Here is a 23,175-nt window from a genome sequence, read left to right on the forward strand (position 1 = left end):
GATCTTCCTCACAAAAAAAAAAAGGGCAAAAGATCTGAACAGACATTTTTCCAAAGAAAATACACAGATGGCCAACAGGCACGTGAAAAGATGTTCAACATCACTAATTATTAGGGAAATGTTAATCAAAACCACAATGAGATATCATCTCACACCCATCAGAATAGTTATTATTAAAAAGACAAAAAATAATAAGCGTTGGAGAAGGTGTGGAGAAAAGCGAACCCTCATACACTGCTGGTGGGAATGTAAATTGGTGCAGCCACTACAGAAAACAGTATGGAGAGTCCTCAAAAAATTAAAATAGAAATATCATATGATCCAGCTATTCCACTTCTAGGTATTTATCCAAAGAATACGAAAAACACGAATGCATAAAGATATATGCACCCCTATGTTCGCTGCAGCATTACTCACAATAGCCAAGACTTGGAAACAACCTAAGTGCCCAACAAGGGATGAATGGATAAAGAAGATGTGGTACATATACACAATGGAATACTACTCAGCCATAAAAAAAAAAAGACAAAATCATGCCATATGCAACAACATGAATGGACCTTGAGGGTATTATGCTAAGTGAAGTAAGTCAGGGGGAGAAAGACAAACACCATATGATTTCACTTATATGTGGAAAATAAATAAATAAGCCCACAGACACAGAAAACAGATTGGTGGTTACCAAAGGAGGAGGGGGGGATGACAAATTGGGTAAAGAGGGTCATTTTTACAGTAATAGATGGAAACTAGACTTTCGATGGGGAACACAATGTACCATATACAGAAGTCAAATTATAATGATGTACACCTGAAATCTATATAATGCTATAAACCAATGTTACCTCAGTAAAAAGAGAAAAAAGAAAAAAAATTTTCTATGATGCTTTCATAAAATGGTTACGGAATTTCCTTCAAAAAAACATTTTCTATCCTCTGTCATATAAAGCAAATTCTAATAAAATGTATTTCAATTAAACGTCTATAAAATCTAGTATACCTCTTTTGCATTTTTTCAGACTATGTTTAGCCTAAGTAAATAGCTATGACCTCTCTAACTTAAAATATATTGATTTTCTCCAGAAAAAATTGAGTGAAACAATTAGATTTCTCCTATTATGTGAATTAAAAAATGGCATGTAACTTTATGCCATCAACTACAAGGTCCAGAAAAGGAAGTCAATTTAAGTCATACACAGGCAGCCATGGTATCACTTAAGAATATTCAGAATGACCGGAAATCACAAAATGTACTATAAATTAAGTGGTAACCTCTTCATATCAGATTACACATATAAAGTACTGTTGGGAGATCTGTAACTCAGACATTAATAAGAAACATAATGCTTACAAGGCAAGGAAGCCTGAAAGTGTAAAGAGAATAAGACCATTTCCCAAAAGAATATACGTACCTTAATTTTCCAAAGAGGAATCCTTGAACTTCATCAATAGGATCATTTTCACCAATCACTGTGGTGTTTATCTCAGTTCCTATAAAAGCACAGCAAATACATGTCTAAACACTCAGATTAGAAATAAAAATATTAACTTCATAAAATTTGAATGTAAAAAAAATTGGAAACACCTGAAATTATAATGCCATTTAAAATGCTGAATACCTCACACTAACATTTCACCATGGTAACAGACAGACAGAATAAATGTTTTTAATATATCCTATGTTCCAGTATAAAGAATGTAATTTTCCCTTCGAGTTTGAAAAATTTTATATGTTAAAAATTTCAAAATTAATACCTTTAAAATTGTGGAGAATGGATTTTTCAATATCAAAATTCTGAAGAAGCTGCAACTAGGCAACTTAATTCTAAATATTATGAACAGAATGATGAGGCATTAGGCTATCTTCCATGTACCCAAACCAATCGTTTTTATCTTTAAAATGAGCTTAAAAGAAATAAAAGGACTAAACTTATAAAACTTGGGGTAGAAATAATGAATTCAAAACCCTAGAGTATTACAACAAGAAGCATCCATAGTAAACTGTTCCAAGTACAGAAAATAATAAAAAATATAAAACTGTTTGTTAATTTTAGAATAGTTTACGATTTCACATTGGGTCACAAATTAATGGCTATTTGTGAACCACATATCATCAGTAACAATAGCTACTACTTACTGAACTTTTTTTGTGCAAAAAACTGTGCTAAATTCTTCACGTACACATTTTATTTTCTCCTCACAAATACTTTAACAGGCAATATATCACTATCTGTACCTTACAGAGAAAAAAATTAGGACCTGGAGAAGTTGCTTAACATTACCCAACTCAGATGTAACAGAACCAGGATTCAAACACAGGTTCATCATACTCCTAAATCTATTGTTTTTATTTAAAAAACCGATTCCCCTTTAACTCATACTTAAAGAAAAGAAAACACAGTGGTCTTAATTTACAAATTCACCTTTCACCTGAGTATCATCCTTGGCCTTGTACTCAGTGCTCTTAATGGCTAATTCCACACCGTAGCCAGAGAGGTAAACAGGCTCCTTCCTGGGATTCTGGAAGGAGAGCAAGTATTCCACCATTACCACCATTACCATATAACGGTGCACAGAACACAACCATGTTGATGTCACGTAGCCATCACCTAGGATTATGCACTCAAAATATACTTCAACTTCCACAGGAATCCTAGCCTCCTTCAGGTTTGTATCCTGCCACAAGTATGAGAATGTGCATTCCACGATAGAAGCAAAACCAGATGAAGGAACAGTTGAAAAGGCAAAGGTAACTAAATGATGTGAAGAGATGGAAAAAGAGAAAAAGAAGTTCCAGAGCCTACACAGCAGGGTTGAAAACTGGTGAGGTTTCAAATCCAGAAGTGCTTTGTTGGGACCATGTGTGTAAATGTGTGTGTGTGTACATTTTTTATTGAATTTAAATGTCTTCAGGTAGGGTTTGGGCTGACCAAATGTCACAGACTTACCACCATCCTGAATAAGGATGGCCCTTTAGACATTTTAATCTTTAACACCAGCAATAGAGCCTGGTGGGCAGGAGGAAGGAGAGCAGCTATCAAAAACTGGATATTGATAAATCTGTTTCTGCTCATATAAATTTTCATTTAAAATTTTTATTTTACTTGCATGGACTTAGGATCCAGTATTTACTAAGCTGATTATGACACAGAAACTTTATTATGACACTAAACATCTTTACATATAAATATTTTAAATGTTAAATGTTACACAAGGTTTTAAAAGCTTAATTTTAAATCAATTCTGCCTGATTTTACCTCTTTAGAAATCCTCCCCCTTCCATTAAATGAAAAGATTCCAAAAAGAAAAAAAAGGGTTGTAAAGGAACTGAATTCAAGACTCAGTTCCATAGGATGATGACCATATTAAATCTAGACCAAATTAAACACAATTTACATGATTCATTTTGAAATAGAATGTAAACTTTATTAAGCCATATTTTAAGCATAATTGTTTTACATTTCTTCAGAAAGGAAAGCAAAGTACCTCCTACGTGCAAATAACAGATTTGATGAAAGTACTACACTTCGCAAAAAAGTAGTTCATATAATTTTATAAAGGGGGAAATTATCAGCTTATGCGCCAGTCATGCTGGGCAAACCAATATTTAAACCAGTTATACAATGAGTCACTACTTACAGATATATAATGTCTGAACACGTAACTGAGTTTGCCTGCACTGCTTTTTGATATAAGTTGGCGGTGGAAATTATAAAATTCCTCATAGCCAATCTCAGAGTAGAAAATCACCACTGGGCTTTCAGGATTAGATGAGGGATATCTGTGATCTCCTTTGAATAATAAAGGTTTTGGTCTGAAAAGAAATATTAAAAGCTTAAAACAGTAAACTTAAAAAAGTTTTTAAACATTATAAACACTACAAAATGTAGCTACAGCAATGATAATTTAAGTAAAGATTATAAGCATCTTAATATAAAGAGTATCACAATCTTAAAAAATTTTTAGTTAGAATACTAGTAACTAATTCATAAAGGTATGAGTTTTATTCATTCATAATTAAAAACAATAAAAGTACATAATTAAATACTAACTATAAAATGCAGACTTTGATTAATAATTGTTACCAATTAGTGGAGAAGGGGAAAAAAGCCAGAAAAAGGATACATATCCAGATTTTATAGTACTAAAACTTTAGTAAATTATTCTACCATAGAAATATAATATAATTATCCTTTTATCTGAAAACATAAGTACAAATAATGCAAAAAAGCAGAGGATGACTTTAAGCATATAACTTGCCAATACAGCATCTCCCTCCTCTCTCCTTTTTACTACTATGATCTTCCTACTAATAGATTTAACATTTAAGTTTTCCTCATAAATTTTAAAACTCCCCACCACCTAAAAATTCTCTCAGAATGGCATCAAGATATTAACAGATCCTAAGGCATAGACTTTATGACCTAGCAACCCCTCTCAATGAGGTACAGCTACATGTACCACATGGAAGACGCCTCTTGTAAAATAAATCTCCTTATCTGAATAAATTTATAACGACAGAAAAAAGTCTAAAAGGATATATACCAAATCATTAAAAAGTTACCACCTCTCAGAAGAGGAGACACTATCATTCTTTTCTTTATAAAGGTCTATATAATTGTTCTAACAGATTAAACAAAGCATTTTCTAAATCAATCAATTTTGTTTTCAAGGGAGCACTCCTTTACCACGCAGCCGTTTTTGAAGGTCCATACCTCAACCCTGCGATGGCTAGAATGTGCACTGCGTTTTTTTGGTTGTCACCCTGAGTAAGAAGCACTCATGCCATTTGGGGACAGAGGACAAGTGCTGGGCAGATAGTCTCAGTAAAGAAGAACTACCCCACCTGAAACACTCTTAGGGCTTCTGATACAGCAGAGCACCACCGAGAGAGATCACCATTATGCCATTTATAACTGCATTAGAGGAGGTACAAAGCGGTACTGCCCCAGCCTGACAGCAAGGGGTACCGATTATAGTTGTCAACCACAGGAAACCTACCTTTAGGCAAAAAAGCCAGCTCATTAATTATCAATTTAATATTCAAATTAAGCTTGCAATTATCTTTTAAATAGTCTCCTTTGTCTGAAACTAATAATATCCTGAGAGATCATTATCATTAATATCACTACTTCAGGCACTGGCTTTAATACACAGAGTTTTCTTTACTAAGCTGATGACAAAGCCTATGTAATCTCTCAGATACGGTCATTACTAAATAATAAGTAATAATAATAAGTATAAGTAAATAATAAGTATAATAATAAGTACTCTTATCTCCATTTTGCAATGAGATCACGAAAGAAAGGTTAAGTAATCTGCCTAAGTTCACAAAACTATTTTAAGTGATGGAGCTGGGATTCAAATGTAGTCAGTCTGGTTCCAGAATCCATACTCTAAACCACTAAACCTACTAACTACAAAACCCATAAGAAAAATCAGAAGGTGGACTTGATACAGAAACAAGCACAATGAATGCATGACACTTATATAAAGAAACACAATCTACCTTTCAGACGCTGTTGATAGAAGAGTGTCAAGGGTATCAAAATCACAAGTCTTCTTTCCATGCACTGAAAAAAATGAATTACATCCTTCTGGTGGAGGTTCATCAGCTGCTATCTGTCATTGAAGACACAAGACATTTTTTAAATAATTTCTAAACAAAGACAAGATAAAGACATGAATATTCTAAATAGGTAATAAAATGATAATACAACAATATCAATAAAAGCAAAAATTAACATCTACTGAACACCCATCATGTGATGGAAAGAAAGAGCTTTACATGTCACTGCTTTCCTTGTATTATTTCATCTAGTTCCTCCTAATATCACCATGATGTAGGTATTAATATTATCCCCAAAACAGAACTTTAAAATTCTATCTCAGAAGATATCCAAAGATACCCAGGGAATATGGTATGTACCTTGTAGAAAACTAAATTTACAAATGTCAATTTCAAGTGCCTAAGTATAACGAGGCAGTTCTAATTAAGTAAGATGTGCAAATTAACATGAAGCTCCTCAATGAAATAGGAAGAATGACATAGAATACAAAAAAACAACTGGGCCTAAAAAAGAGTACAGATGGAAAGGCAAAATTATGTAAGGAGCTCAGCAAGACATTCAAAGGAAAGGCTGAATGACACGTGAGTTTGTGTTCAGAGTGAAATGCATCAACACCAAGGCATAATGACACAAGTCAACCTGCAACTTGAACAAGAGGCACGTTGAGAAAAGTGACAAATAATGAAGCTAGGCAAAGAAAATTCAACATATAGATGATACAAATTCCAAACGAGAACAGAACAAACTATAGTAAGTTTTTAAGACAACTTTCTTAAAATAAAAAATGGCTTGAAACTCTATATTAAAACAAAATACTGTATTATCTGAAAATATTGACCTAGAACAATCACCGCTAAACTACATTCTAGTAAATTATGACTTGAAAGAAAAAAATCCTTTCGGCCTCTAGACAAAAAGAGCAAGAGACTTCGAAGGGAAAGAAAATTATATCCTCATCACACTTTCTGCAGGGAGACTTTATGCTGAAAGAAAATGAAATAATATGTTTAAGACAGTCAAGGAAAGAAAATATCAACGAAGGATTTTATATCCAGACTGTTAAATAAACAGTCAAAAGCTGAGGACATATTATTCCCATGAGCCCTTTTTGAGGAATCTCCCAACAAGCAAGTGTCAAAAAAGCCAACTGACTAGACACATTTGGCAAAAGGACAGGTGGTGAGCATTAAAGATATAAATTATTTATAGAACTAAGACAAAATGAGGGTAAAGAGAAGATAATATGAAACATCTATGCTCTAGGTAGAATATACTCACTTTTAAAAATGGGGGGAGGGAGAATGGGGATCACTAGGCCAAAGGAAAATTTTTAACTGTTTTCAATAAATGTAATTGTGACAATAGTAAGACTACTGTTTTTAAGGCAACTGTGTATGTAACGTGGATAAAACAAATGGGTAATCACAAGAGTCTAATTCTATCATTCCTTATATCCTTAAGAACTAAGATTCTCAATGTGGAAAAAAGAAACATACATGTAATAAAGTAGTTCTTAATTTGAATTGAAAATATCAGTATGAACTCATGAAGTATTTCATCTTCACATCACCTTATATATTTTATCTTTAGATATATATGTAGTTATTTCCTATCTGTGCCTGCTCAAAAGGCCTAAGAACAATGACCAACCCATTAGCAATGAATATCCCTAGTGTCTAGATTGTGCTCTTAAAATACTATTCCCCATCAAAAAAAAAACTTTAATGAGCCTCTTAGCAAAATAGTTGATCACAAATCTGGGGCCAGAGATGTACAAAATGAACCTGAAACTTGAGCAAAGAAGCAATCAAAGACTACTAGGGTGGCACTCAAAGAACTGGGTAGAAGACTCATTCTTTCTGATTTCCAAACTTAGTATAAAGCTACTGCAATCAAAACAGTGTGGTACTGTCACAAAGACAGAAAGATAGACCAAAAAAATAGAGTAGAGGGCCCAGAAATAAACCCTCACACATGGTCAAGTGACTTTCAACAAGGGTGCCAAGACCAAATGGAGAAAGGACAGTCTTTCAACAAATGGTGCTGAGAAAACTGGACATCCACGTGCAAAAGAATGAAGTTGGACTCTTACTCTCCACTATATTCAAATATTAATTCAAAATGATCAAAGACCTAAACTTAAGAGCTAATATTATAACCACAGAACTCTTAGAAGAAAACATAGGGGAAAAGCTTCATGACACCAAATTTGGTAACGATTTCCTGGATATGACACCAAAAGGGCAGGCAACAAAAGAAAAATAGATAAATTGAACTTCATCAAAGTTAAAAACTTTTGTGTATCAATGGACACTATCAACAGAGTGAAAACCCACGGAATGGGAAAAATATTTGGAAAGCATATATCCCATAAGTGATTAATATCTAGATTATATACAGAAGTCCTACAACTCAACAAAAAAAAACAAACAATCTAATTCAAAAATGGGTGAAGGTCTTAAATACACATATCTCCAAAGAAGATACACAGATGGCCAGTAAGCACATGAAAAGATGCTCCACACTACTGGTCATTAGAGAAATGAAAATCAAAACCACAAGATACCCCTTCCCACCCATTAGCCCTTATCAAAAAAAACAGAAAATAACAAGTGTTGACAAGTATGCGGAGAAAGTGGAATCCTGGTGCATTACTGGTGGGAATGTAAAATGGTGCAGCTGCTATGGAAAAGAGTTTGTCAGTTCCTCAAAATGTTAAACACAGAATTACCATATGATCTATGAATTATACTCCTATATACACATGCAAAAGAACTGAAAGCAGGGATTCAACCAGATACTTGCACACTAATGTTCCACAGCAGCATTATTCACAACAGCCAAAAGGCAGAAACAATCCAAATGTCCATCAACAGAGGAATGGAATAAAATGTGTTATATATATCCAATGGAATGCTATTCAGCCACGAAAAGAAATAAAATTCTGATACAAGCTACAACACGGATGAACCTTAAAAACATTATGCTATGTGAAATAAGCCAGACGCAAAAGGATAAACATTGTATGAGTCCACTTATATGAGGTATCTAGAATGGGCAAATTCATAGAAAGTAGAATGGTAGTTGCCAGGAATTAGGGGGGAGAAGAAGAAAATGGGGGTTACTATTTGATGAGTATAGAGTTTCAGTTTTGCAAGACGAAAGGAGTTCTGAAGATGGATGGTGGTGATGACTGCACAACAATATGAATGTACTTAATACCACTGAACTGTACACTTAAAAATGGAAAAGATGATAAATTTTATTTTATGTATATTTACCACAATAAAAAAAAAGTTGAAACAAAAAATTAAATGGTCAAAGTAAAAGGATGCTAGTGAATCAAACTCATTCAGAAACCTGGTAAATAAAAGGAAAGAACCAAGCATGTATTCTGCCTTCCCCACGTGAACAGTATCACAAAACAGTACCAAATGAGGGTACGTGCCTCTTACATCCACGTTCCAAGAAAAGACGAAAAGTAACGACAGAATGAACGAGTCACCACTTTACAACCCCCAAAAATTAATGGATTAAGCACAGAGCAGTAATGGCTGCTAAATCAAAAAGAGAAGAAACCAGGGGCCAGCCAGGTGGTATAGCGGTGAAGTGTGCGCGCTCTACTTCCGCAGTCCGAGGGTTCACAGGTTCGGATCCCGGGCGCACACTGACACACCGCTTGTCAAGCCATGCTGTGGCAGCGTCCCAGAGAAAGTAGCCGGCCCCGTGGCTTAGTGGTTAAGTGCGTGCACTCTGCTGCTGGCGGCCCGGGTTCGGATCCCGGCTGCGCACCGACACACCGCTTCTCTGGTCATGCTGAGGCCGCGTCCCACATACAGCAACTAGAAGAATGTGCAGCTATGACATACAACTATCTACTGGGCTTTGGGGGGAAAAATAAATAAATAAAATCTTTAAAAAAAAAAAAAAAAAAAAGAAAGTAGAGGAAGATGGGCATGAATGTTAGCTCAGGGCCAACCTTCCTCAGTAAAAAGAGGAGGATTGGCATCGGATGTTAGCTCAGGGCTGATCTTCCTCACAAAACACACACACACACACACACACACACACAAAAGAGAAGAAACCACACATTAGGTGCCTCCTAATGGGAGATAGAACACCACCTACAGACTTGCCAAAGGGAAGAAACACAGTTCTGATCAAGCCTTTGGATCCAGTCACCACTTTGCAGGGGACAGAGGACCGAGGAAGAAGTTGAACTGCATCATGAGTACGTGATCAACAAAATACAGACTGCAAAAATTTATAGGACAACAGTTCCAGTTATCCAACAAAAAAGAAAGTGATGGAGGGAGAACCTGTAAATTAAGAGAACCACCTCCCCAAATTATCAAATTTTATAAAACTGGGCAAGACTGAACTCTACTGTGTGGAGATCCACTCATGGGCAATAAAATGATAAAGAAACACAGCAAGTAATTCCAACAGAAGTTGAGAAAGTGGTTGGAGGGCGAGAGGCAGCTGTAATGGCAACAGAGCACATGAAGGACTTGCAGGTGCCTGGCTCAGTTCTATTTCTTGACCTGGGTGAAAATTACAAGAGGGTTCACTTCATAATAATTCACTATACTTTATATTTATTGTGAGTGGTATTCTCTACCTGTTTTATAATAAAAAAATGGTTTTAAGGGGCCAGCCCAGCGGCGCAGCGGTTAAGTTCGTGAGCTTCGCTTCTGCAGCCCAGGGTTCACAGATTCAGATCCCAGGGGCAGACCTACACACCGTACATCAAGCCACGCTGTGGTGGTGTCCCATATACAAAATAGAGGAGGACTGGCACGGATGTTAGCTCAAGGACCATATTCCTCAAGCAAAAAGAGGAAGACTGGCAACAGTTGTTAGCTCAGGACCAATTTTCCTCACCAAAAAAAAAAAGTTTTAAAACTAACACTTATCTCAAATATACAATCGGTGTATATACCTTTAATTCTCTCCCTCTCTTTTTTTACAATGTGAGTTTGTTCAACTCAAAATCCAATAAGATTCACACACTGCATTAAGTTGACACATATTTTAAGTCTCTCGAAGTTTCCCCCTTCCCTCTCTTCTTTTAACTTATTTGTTGAAGAAATCAGACCATTTTACTACAAAATTTCCCACATACTGGATTTTCTTACTATCCCTGTGATCCTGCTTTGCATTTCCCTTCCCCTGTACTTCCTGTGAACTGCTTGTAGATCTACAAGCTGTGATCAGATTCACAGTCGATTGGTTTAGCAAGACTACATACACTTCCTGGGCTGCACTGCACAAATGAAGTCTGGTAGTCTCTTTTTTGTGTAGACGGTCTTTTTTTTTTCTTAAATAAAAATAAGTGCAAATTATATTTTTTATAATCTGTGATTTGAAGATTTAACATCAACTTTGCTTATTTTTTATAAATGAACCATAAATCCTAGAAAATTTCAGGCATAAAAGTTACAGCTCCGTAACACAATGCCAGGACAACTGCAATATATCCAATCGTCGTGTTGTACAACCCTTAAAATACTGTCATTTATAAGCACTGAACTCACCTGCTGGAAGGCTTGAATTGTAGCCGAGTAGGAATGAAGAGACAGACAAAACTTCAACAAATTCTGCTGTAGAGGTGACAGAAACTGAAACGCGGCTTCCAGTATAGCATGATAATAGGAATAATCAGTATCTGTCAAGGAAGAACATTAACCAAAATAATCATATATGTCTAGAGATATCCAAATAAAGATAACTCATAAAGTATAAAGCTACGTGTTACAAAGGTATACAATCACAAAATTTTACCACTATATTGTCTTGAACTGTTGTCAAATGCTTAGAATTCCCTGGAGTACACAATGCAATTGGACTCTTCCTCTCTTCTTCTCTTTGTTTCGTCTGTTCCCTCCCTGGACTGTTATTTTCCCACTTACCTGGATGACTAACTCCTACCTACTTCCCAAGGAAGAATTCAGCAGTTGGATCACCTACTCCAGGAGGCACCCCCTTTCCCTACCCCATGCCTCACTAGACCAAATACATCTCTTTTTGGCTCTCGTCATATTTCTTTGCTTATCTCTTGGATTTACCACATCATTTACTAAATTATATAGTCACTATCTACCCCTCCCCAAACAGTCTTTGAGCCCCCACAGGCAGAAGCTATGATTTATTTATCTTTGTATCCCCACTGACAAGCACGTTATCTATTCAAATAACCCAACAAAACTGAGCAGTGTGAGGAGGAAGTACAAGGTATTAAAGGATACTGATGAAATTGTAGTTTGGGGAGAAGCATTTAAACAAACAATTGGAACAAACTGTCTAAGGGAAAAAAACACATGTACCAGTATGAAAAAATCCTCAGGATATATTGCTAAATGAAAAGCACAAGCTACAAAACAATGTATATAGTAATCTATCTTTTCTACTGTAAGATAGAATAAGAAATAAGAATACATATGTATGTATTGGTTAAAAAAACCGAAAATACTGAAGGCTAAACAAATTAATTTAAATGGTTACAAAAAGCAGAGGAGAAACAGAAGGAAGGAACAGGGACAGGAAGGGTACAAGATTTTTCTGTGGATAGCCTTTTATATTGCTTTGACTTTTAAATCACATCCATTCAAAAAAAACTTTTTAAGAAAAATATTAACATTTTAAAAAGCAAAATATAAAACGTTCTATACTGCATTAGCATCTTCTAAGTAGAAAAAGAGCTCAGAAAGAAACACCTCAAAATGTTGCCACAATGTTACCGGTGAATATCTTTGGGTGGTAGGACTATGAATAATAGTTCAAATAAAATGCTTAACATACTTTTATGATCACTTCCAAGAATTCATACTCCCTTAACTTAAACCAAGAACACATTATCATTTATATTGAAGAAATTTCATTTTAAATGTCAGAGTTCAAATTTTATTTTAAAACACATTTTGATCAATTTGTGAAATCACAAACTAAAATAATTTTTTTGATAACTCAAACAATTCTAGTTGACTCTAAATTACATAACTAAAACTTACAGATGCTTATTCAAAACTTTTATGTACTTATATCACAAAAAAGAGATTCAGACTTGACTTTTAAAATATGTATTATTTTAATAAAAATCAAAAAGTTAAAGGGGCCGGACCCATGGTGTAGCAGTTAGGTGCATGCACTCTGCTGCTGGTGGCCCAGGTTCGGATCCCAGGCAGGTATTGACGCACTGCTTGTTGGGCCATGCTGTGGCGGCATCCCACATAAAGTAGAGGAAGATCGGCCTGGACGTTAGCTCAGGGCCAGTCTTCCTCAGCAAAAAGAGGAGGATTGGCATGGACATTAGCTCAGGGCCGATCTTCCTCACAAAAAAAAAAAAATCAAAAAGTTAAAAATCAATTCAGCTAAATATTAACAGCAGTCACATAATTTTCACACATTTCTTCTTCAGCAAGGACTTATGCCTGTCAATCTAACATTCAAGGTTTTAGCTACTCACATATCAGCATCTCTGACTACTAATGTTTGTACTTTACTTAGCTTATATTGAACTAGAAAATGTTTGTGAAAGTACATCATAAACTGTAAACAAGTGACACAGTCTACACTGTCATTCATTTGATACCTTAACACTCAAGTTGTGGGTAGCTGGCAGGTATAATGGAAAACATTTTGAATGGCACTAACTTAATGATGATAAATCACTGTTATCATTGATAACAAATGATCCTTGTTAACCGATCAGTGATAACAAATCAGACTGATAACAAATCAATGATAACAGATCAGCTGTGTAACTCACTCATAAGAAAACAGAGTGAATCAAATCTGATGGTTATTAAGTTAATACTAAATGAATTTAAATGAATTTGACTTCCACACAATATTCACATAGGACTTTCGAGAAAAGAACACAAAAGAACAAAAACAAGAGGGGAAAAAAAAATCAGAGGTAGTGCTTATAACCAAAGTTATAAACTACTTCAAAAACAATTATTCGTTTGTGTTGGTGCTGCTAGCTACCATTACAACTCTAGTCATTCAAGATAAAAATGTTTTCCATTAACTGCCAAGCCACACACTCTGAAAGATACCATCTTTTCTAACATTTTCCCAGACACCAAAGTCAAAGAAGCATTTGCTTCAATTTTACCGTGATGATCTGATGATCCAATATTTTGACTGGCTTCTACAAAATTCCAAAATTTCTCTTGACTGTCTTCTGCTAAAAACTCACTGGGAGAAAAGGGGGAAATATCAGAAATAAAATAATTTAATAAAATCCTCTAATATAAGCTGTATTACTAAAGAGAGTAAAAATAGGTTTTTAAGTTTCCAAATGTCCAGTTTGGCTTTTAATTTACAATATATATTATACACAAACACGTATAATATATATTTTTTAATGATAAGCAAGTCTTACTAGCTTATTAGCTATAAATAATGAATTAGCTTAGTAGTTTTTTCACTTAATAGCTTAACAGGTATTCCTTAAGAAACCTAGAATAATAAAAATGTTGTAACAACAGGCAAGTCCCAATACAAACAAAGCTTATGAAACCCCATTTGTGAAAATGCTACTGGTAGTGGAAGCAGAATTAGGAATTGATAATTCTAGTACTAGTTCTGCTCACTTATTTTCTGGAAGACCTTACAAAGAACAAAAAATATGTTTTACCTAAGGTTCTCTCAAGGAAAACACGAACCCTAGAAAAATTTCTAGGAGACTAAAGACAGCATGTTTTAATCTTTTAAAATCCATATACCCAAATTTTCAAGATCACCAAATTTTAGTTTAAGTTTAGCACTGATTTAATAAAATCAGGTCTTAGAACTTAATGCCATCTTAGTTTTATTTCTTGACTTTATACTACTGACCTAAAATAATGGCTCTTCCAAACTTCCCTTCATTCAAGAGTCTAAAATCCCTAAAAGAAAATAGATGTACTAACTGAATGATTCATGTAAACTGTTTATCTTCTCCTCCAAGTCATAATACTAACGTAGTGGTGATCTTTCACTGTCTTAAAGCAAACTACAGATCTGGATCTCAGCTTACCTAGCCAAAGGAAGACTTTGCCATTACTTGTCAACACTGGGGTGTACAACTCTCACTCTACTCCACAGCTAGACACAGAAATATGGGAAAAATAAGAAACATTTCCTGGTAACGCACAGCTTCTCTAAAAATAGGTTTCTGAAAATACCCATTATCATAATGTATTACATTATTTAGTGCCTCCTTCAGTGTGGCATTTTTCTAGGCTTTCTAGTAACTGACATAAACATCATACCAACCTCATAATAGCTTATAGTCTAAGAAAATAGGTACTAAGACAGATAGATTATGATATGCAAATAAACACTAAATTCATGAATTAAAAGCGCATTCACAAGATAAGCTAGCAGAAGAGGGGAAAGATAATACACTCAACAGTTGCAGTGGTGAGAACAAGGACTCACTGAGGCTAAGACCCTCCTATAAAGGCCATATGCAAATTAATACATGCTTTTCATATAATTATAGCAAAACTTGTTGAAACATACTTTCTTCACCATTTCATTGCATACGTAAGTCTTACAACGTCTAAGTTCTGAACAATCTTAATAAAATTAATTACTACATCTGCTGAACTAATCCAGGGAAGATAAAAACAATACAAGATATTATTAAAAGGAATGCTGCCGTTTGTTTACAGTACGCTTAAGTTTGTTTGCTTTTTGTTTTAAATTGTTTTTTAGCTTCTTATACCTATTCTATGAGTAAAAAATCTAGTTTTACAGATGAAATTATATGATGTCTGGGATTTGCTTTAAAATATTCCAGCAGGGGAAGACAGGAGGGTGGTGGTGGTGATGGTTATTGGACTTGAGTTGATAATTGTAAAAACTGAGTGACAGGCAGAGGGAGAGCACATTATACCATTCTCTCCACTTATAAACATTTCTCAATGTCATAACAAAAAGTTTTAAATCTACGGCAGAAGCAAAGAAACACTAGAAACAACCTGAATGTCCACCAAATCGCATAAATCTGGTAGTAAATTTGTTTTCTTAGATTTCCAAAGTTATTGTGAGAGATCAGAATTGGTCTTCCCTCTATACAGATCCAGAAGGGGAAAGGAAATGAACATTTAAGGAAGATCTACTATGTGACAGGCACTACGCTTGGCACAGTCACCCATGTCCTCAAATCCTCACAGCTACCCTGAGTTATAACCATTTTTAGAATACAGAAACTGTAATTCAGAGAAATTATTAACTTGCATAAGGGCACAGAATTAGTAAATGAAAAATCTGGAATATAAACTCAAACCTATTTGATTTATATCTCTATCAGGCTACATTCTTGGGCCATTATAATATCTAGCTCTCAATAAATGATTATTGGTTTCTATTTTAATAATAGTACTTTATTTGCACAATATTTCTGTTAGGAACTATAGCTGCTCAAAAAACATTTACAGTTTTACTTCAATTAAATATATATCACTTCATGGACAATCACAAAGCTACAACCCCTTCATTAGCATCAGGCCCAATCTAAAAATATACACAGGAATTTTAAGGGCTAGTCTTTAAGGGCTAGATGCAAGGAAGGCAAAAGGTCTGTGGTAACTGCATGCCTCAAGGTGTGGAGAGAGATTCTGTCCCTTCACTCTCGCCGAGATAGACAGTGCTGCGATCCACCGTCAATGTCTGCCATTGACCTAGAAGGGAAGAATGGCGGCCCAGCTACCTCTGGAGGTGACTGTGGAGTGGTTTCAAATAAGCACAGCTCATTTTTGAGTTGCCTACATGTCCCATTACCTTGGCAAACTGTCTGCAAGTAGCCACAGAAGAGGACTAAAAGTAGTGAACCAAAATGACAAATGGCCAGGAGATCATGAAAAGGGGAGAGAGATGTTTGTGATGGAGAAATTGGTGAAGGAAACAGTACACAATACTCACTTCATAGAGATCAAAGAAACTGAAAAAAACTGATCAATTAAGGTTGACAATTTTAGCATAATTCTCAACAGTCCATAAGTATATGCCATAAGAATCTTCTAAAACAGTGTACAAAAAGCAAGAAACTACTTAGTGTAAGAGAGAGTACTGGAAAGTAATTCAGTTATGAATATTAAGCAGAACATCATAAAACATTTGTTATAGTTAATTGTACAAAATTATTTAGAAAGTGATAGTAAATCTCAATGACCTAGATTTACACCAGACAAATGATCAAAAATAAGATTAGCAAAGAGGAAAAAAGTTCAGTTATTAATGTCCTGGCTCAGGTAATCTAGGATCTCACAAGACCTTCACTCACTCCACTTCTACAACTACCTTCTATCTAATCAAGTTCTGACATGCGAGGGGCTCAACCCATCCATCAAGTTAGCCATTGTAACATCACTATGAAATACATGCAATGGGTATTTTTTTTTTGCCATTTGATTGCTGAGAAAAGGGAGGCACAGAGAAGTGACAGAACAAAGTCTGTTCAGCAGAAAGTCCGTGAGGCTGCTCAGCAAGTCAAGATCAGCTCCTACGTGTCTCACTTTCCCACTGGTCCTCTTATCAATACCAAATGAGGCTTTTTCCTTAGGAGATGCAACTATTCATATACACAACCAACATAACAAAACTCTTCATTCACATTTTTCTAGGGATTAAGGGGAAAATGTTAGAAGGCAAAATTCTAGGTTGAGGATCACAAAAGCAGACCACAAAGTTACGTGAAGTAATGTAACAGTTCAAATTTCTAGCATTATCAAATTCTGAGACTTACCAACTGCTTGCTCTCAACTACCTAAATTTATGCTTTAGAAAGATATATACCTAACTATATATTCTTTGAGATACAATAAAAGTAAGTTTCCATCTGTCAACATTAAAAAATTGATGAAAGAGAGGATCTGGTTATATTTATGTTATAAACACTAACTAAACAGTACACTTGGAATACAAAATTTCCAAGACATCATTGACTATATTGTATTTTATTAACTTTAAGACACTGTCAATTTTAAGACATATCATTGTTTTATGAAATACTAAGAATGAAATTTAATTTTACATTTAAAATGCATGCTGATTTTGGAGATGTTAAAATGTAGAACGTGAACATCTGAGAACAGACAAATCTGGTCATTTCCTCAGCTTCTCCCTGCACTCTCTTAATTTGGGGTCTCCAAGTTCTTAGGAGGAACACATCCTCTTTCCCCCACCTTGCCAAGCTCTCTTCTCCTCCTTTTATTAAACACCTCTTAAACCTAATTCAAATAAATAGAAAATTTCCTTTAAGTACAACTCTCTCTTCCCTATTACCACATTTATACTTTTCCTGGAAGATAGCATAATAATTTAACCAATTCAATATATTTGTGTAAAGAAGTCCCTATGTATCTCTAGGAATCATTACAGTCCTATCCTACTGACAGACAGATGCTGTGTTCTAACAGCCTGTGAACAGCACATAGCACAGTGCACACTGAAAGAGACTCTTACTAAATGCACTTGATGATGATCATCTCACTTCCTAAAAAGCTCCAAAATAGTCACTAGCAGAGCCTACATTTTCACTCAAACATATGAAAGAGAAACATGTCTTCTTACCTGGCTTCTAACAACAACGGAGTGGAAAACCATTTTGTTGTAAGAGAGGTTGTAATGGCTTTTGAATCAGCCTTTACTGAGGAAAACAGCCACAGTCCAGTGAGTACAATCAGAAGTCCCATTTTATAGCAAATCCCTAAAAAGGAAAAAAAAAAAAAAAAAAAACTGTTTCGCTACAAGGAAATGTTTAAACCTGAATCTTAACACTTAGGGACACAAAATAACATGAATATCATAGAAAAAGAAATGCTTCCAAAATATAACAGCACCTTGATAGTTCGAGAGATATTTGCTAAGTGACTGACCCATAACGAAAGGTGTATAGTTCATTACACTCCTTCCTACAAAGGCTCCACTTCATTTCCTGGGGTGTCTATACTACACACAGGTATAAAAGCCAGCTGAGGGCACAGCAGTTTGCACACAACCATACTTCATGAAGCATGAGAGTAAATAAAGCTGAGACAGACAAAAACGTAAATAATGGGTGTTACAGGTTGAACTGTGTCCTCCAAAAAGATATCTTGAAGTCCTAACCCCCAGTACCTCAGAATGTCAACTTAATTGGAACTAGAGTCTTTACAGAGGTAATCAAGTTCAAGTGAGGTCACTAGGGTGGGCTCTTATCCAATATGACCAGTGTTATAAAAAAGGGGAAGTTTGGGCACAGAGACAGGCATGCACAGAGACACAGGGAGAATGGCATGTAAAGAGGGAGGCAGACACTGGAATTACACTGTAAGCCAAGGAATGCCTGGGGCTACTAAAAGCCGAAAGAGGCAAGGAAAGATCCTCCCCTACAGATTTCAGAGGGAACACGGTCCTATGACACCTTGATTTAGAACTTCTGGGCTCCAAAACTGTAAGACAATAAATTCCAGTTGTTCTAAGCCACCCAATTCATGGTACTTTGTTATGGCAGTCCTAGGAAGCTAATACGATGGGTCTCGAATGTAAACTCAAAGACAGGTTCTGGAACAAGGAAATATAAGAACTCAATGGGTCCCCACCTACAAAATAAGAAAGCTGGGGTCACTAGTAAATCAGCATGGCCCAAGAATGCAGGCCTCCTGAACTCTTGGCAGCAGCCTCCCCAGGCACGCTGAGATCCTCAGTGTCCAGATCATTTCAGAAAACGGTCTCCAGCTGCAGACTTTTTGATCTGATTTTTCATCCCAGAAGTCAGCCTAACAGAACCCTAATCAGACTGCCCCCAGCCTATATAAAAGTTGGCATCCAAGCCCCACCCATTTGAACGGGAACCCAAAAGGGATGCGAATATGTGGGGAACACTAAACCAAACTTGTGCTTCTGAATGCTAACGTCCGGTCAGGCTCACCCCAATTCCTCAATACTGATTATAAAATCTATTATTGGGGGAGACAGCCCATACTGGGGGGAACCAGTCAGTATCTTCTTTTCACAAAAAGCATTATCATCTGTGCCAACATCCTGCTCCATATAAAACACAGTATCTCTAAAGAACAATGGTCAAAAGCAAAATAAATTATACCAAATAGAAAAGTTAGTTTTAGAAGAGTTTTAAGTTCAGGCTCTGCTAGCTTCTTTGGAAACAAAAAAAAACTAATACGAACATCCTATTTATAAATAAGTATTTGAAAAATCAACATTTATAAAGACTAAGGTTAACCAAACTACATCTCTGACAACGAAACATGCTAGCAGCGATTCCTGGCTTGTGGCGGCAGGGAGTGGGGCAGATGATGTGGCCCCTTTTGGAATCGAGCAAAAGGTACTCACATTTCCTGCAGAGGAGCAAGCAGGGACCCAAACTTTTACATAAAATTTCAGACCACTCAAGACCTCTTAGGACTATTCGTAGACACCCTCCCTACAGGTCCATGGACTGTAGCCTCAGAAACCTGCTCCCCACACCAGTGAACATGGTTAGCGAAAAGAAAAAACCTTTTAGAGTTGGGGATCTGTGATCAACAAGAGTTTGCTCCTTACTAGCAGTTTAACCGTAAGCAGGTTACCTAATAACTTCTCTGGCCTTTGGTCTCCCTGACTCTGAAATAGGAACAACAGGTGACCGTGAGAAAGTAGAGGCAATATGAAGTCACTTTGTAAAGTGCCAAGTACTATACCAGAATCAGTTCTATGAAATATGTTATAGGGAAAAGAAGCTGAAAATCATCTTCTAAATTACATCGTTATTACATGGCCTCAAAAATATGCCTTGGAAATATACCCTCTGTGGTTAGAGGAAAAAAAAAAAACAAAAAATCCTCCCCCAAAGTCACTAAGTTTCTAAGCTGGAGACAGAGTATATTCAAGTAGTATTATGCTACAGCTATGTTTGCGATTTTTCCTGAAGGGGCCTAGATACGTAACCCCCCAAAAGTGGTGATTCCGGATGAGAAGTTGGATGCCACTGCAGAGTGACCTCAGGCTGACTGCATGCAGAGTGGAGGGAGGCGGCAGTGACGACAGCATTTACTGAGCAATTACTCCGGGGAAGCATTGGGTCAGGTGCTTTGCTACACCATGCCATCCAGTCCTTCCACATGACAACCCGGGAGGCCGCAGTTCATGATGAATGTTTCCAAAACAGTGCAGCACAGTAAGGCGTAAGACCCCAAGACTTCAAATGAACAAAATATGCTAGTTCTCAAATCTGGCAAGAAATACAAAACAATCTAGAGATACTGGCCAAGGAAGAAGAACAGTTCACATCCATAACTAATTGGCGCTGTCCACAGATCTTATTCTTCTGGCAGGTCCTGGCACTCAAAGTGAAACTGGATCATCTAATTTCCAGCCAACAGATCCTCGTATTATTCAGCAACCAATATGCATCACCCGAATTCATTTTAGCGAAAATCTAGAAAAAGATCAGGTCAGTCTCCAATCAGAGTCCTGCAAACTGCTAGTTCTCAACCTACTTCGGGTCAGGAATGGTCCAAATTCACGTTAGGGCACTTCCCCCACCTCCTTCTGTACTTGGCCACGTGGATCTCAAAGCTCTTCAATGAAGGCTCAGAACGGCTAAGGAGAGCCCGCGGCCACCCTCGCAGAACTGATACTTTGCCCAGAAGACCAACGAGGAACAACTCAGGGGACTCGCAAATAGGGAGAGGGCTGGGACATGGGAAGGGGAACTGAGTCAAGGAAGAGGCGGAAGCTCAAGGTGACCAGGGCACAGAGTCGCCTCGCGCCCCAGACCCTCTCCCTGTCCACGAGACCTCCCACACCATCCAAGGGTACCTGTCACCGGCCGCGCAGCCGCGACACACGCGCCGCTCGCGTCCCCCTTCCTGCCCAAGCCGGGGCCGCGCTTCGTCCGCGACGGCGCCTGCGACAACGCCGGGGCGGGGCGGGGCGGCGGCCGCGGCGGCAGCGGCTGCGCCAGTGAGCAGCCGACACGCGCCTTCGCCGCCGCTCCGCTCACGAGCCGGCGTCGCAAGGCAGTAGCTCAGCCGCCGCTGCCCTTTACTTCCGCTTCCTGATGGCGAGGGCCGGAGGACTTCCGGCTACCGAATCGTGGCCGGGGCAGCCCAGAGCGTCGCGCCGCCGCCATTTTCTATCCGGGGATGCCCCGCCTCTATCCTTGCTCCCGCCCTTCAGTGTGATTGAGGGCGCGCCTTCCGGGGTTGTGGGGATTTACGCGGTGCACAGCTGAGACCCGAAAGCTCTGCCAGATACAGGGTTCTCAAGGTTTGGACTCCGGGCGCTTCAGAGTCTGCTTCCTGTAACCCGTCTATTAAAAGCACTGTTGCACAATGAAGGGCAAAATGACTTAAACTTTTTGATCATCTTAGACTTTATTTTAAACCCTAAACTATGATAGCGTCTGTTCCAGGGAGCATGGAGAAAGGAAGACTTTTTAAATTTTGTGAGATGATTTAGCTTATTTTATACTGGCAGCAGCAACTCAATCTGCAGGAATTACTTTGTCCTTTGATTTTTCTTTTTTTTTTTTTTGGCAAATATAAATTACTGTGTAAAATTGTTTTAGAATGTGTGACTCTGGGCAGATTACTTTACCCACCCAGAAATGAATACCTTTTTGGAGGGTATATTTTCAACTAAGTCAAAGTAAACTAAAAACCAAAATATGTACCTCAAAAAGTACATATAAAGTGTAAAATATTGACTGACTTTTGACTATGTGACATAAACAGTTGATAAATAAATGACAAGCAATAGCATATATTGGAGTATATGAGGGAGCCATTTGGTGCAAAACTAATTTGGCCTGACCTTGTTTTTCCAAAAGGGCAGGACATGGCTGTTAAGCATGCATTGTATATCTGCTTTAAGCAGTTACTAAGTCCCAAAGACAAGAACAATGCCCTGTAAGATAAAGATGTGACTTCTGCCACATCAGCATTCCCTTAAGGATAAGCATCTCTCCCTAGGCTGGGAATTGATTGCTGCGTTCACCCTGTGAACACCCAGCTCAAGACCACAGACTTAGCTACCTGCTGTGTTCATCAATTGCTGTGTGAACTGCTGTGCTGGGAAAGCAATCTTGTGACTATTGTAAAAGGGACGTTCCAATCATATGTGATACATGCCCTTTGATGGTATATGACCACTTGGTACAACCCCACTTCTTTGGGGAGCTCCATTCCTTTGTGAAAGGACTCTCCTGGCCTATGTGGTCCTCAGATCTAGGTCATAATAAACTCACCCCAATTTTGCTTACAGATTGGTTATGGATTATTTTCATTGACAAAGTCCTTCCCCTGAGAATGCCAGAACAAGGACTACAAATGCTTTCCTTACTCTAATAACTGTATATCTGCACTGTTTAAGAACTTCTTTTTTTTTTTTAATTTTTTGTTTATTGCAGTAACATTGGTTTATAACATTGTATAAATTTCAGGTGTACATCATTATACTTCTATTTCTGCATAGATTACATCATGTTCACCACCCAAATACTAATTACAACCCATCACCAAACACATGTGCCGAATTATCCCTTTCACCCTTCTCCATCCCCCCTTCCCCTCTGCTGACTGTTGGGTTTTCTGTTCCTTGCTGGAACAAAAGAGGTTAAAATAATTTTAAG

The 23,175-nt window shown here is 37.1% G+C and overlaps 1 protein-coding gene across 4 annotated transcripts in view; it reads right to left on the minus strand.

Moving 5' to 3' along the window:
- Positions 1-21,522, minus strand: part of UGGT1 (UDP-glucose glycoprotein glucosyltransferase 1) — a 114,834-nt gene extending 93,312 nt beyond the window's left edge. For 2 of the 4 annotated variants that reach the window (XM_087434997.1, XM_087434996.1), the window contains exons 1-8: positions 20,490-20,802; positions 18,135-18,270; positions 13,687-13,769; positions 11,105-11,235; positions 5,507-5,619; positions 3,637-3,811; positions 2,421-2,517; positions 1,410-1,488 (exon numbers count right to left, since the gene is read on the minus strand). In XM_087434997.1, coding sequence (XP_087291123.1) covers positions 1,410-1,488; positions 2,421-2,517; positions 3,637-3,811; positions 5,507-5,619; positions 11,105-11,235; positions 13,687-13,769; positions 18,135-18,270; positions 20,490-20,664 — 989 coding nt within the window. In that variant the 5' untranslated portion in view covers positions 20,665-20,802. The other 2 variants (XM_087434998.1, XM_004423940.3) reach the window with 2 other exon arrangements.
- Positions 21,523-23,175: the final 1,653 nt, after the last annotated feature.

Source organism: Ceratotherium simum, chromosome 9 (assembly GCF_057802395.1).
Source record: "Ceratotherium simum simum isolate JZ-2026a chromosome 9, ASM5780239v1, whole genome shotgun sequence".
Taxonomy (NCBI): Eukaryota; Metazoa; Chordata; class Mammalia; order Perissodactyla; family Rhinocerotidae; genus Ceratotherium; species Ceratotherium simum.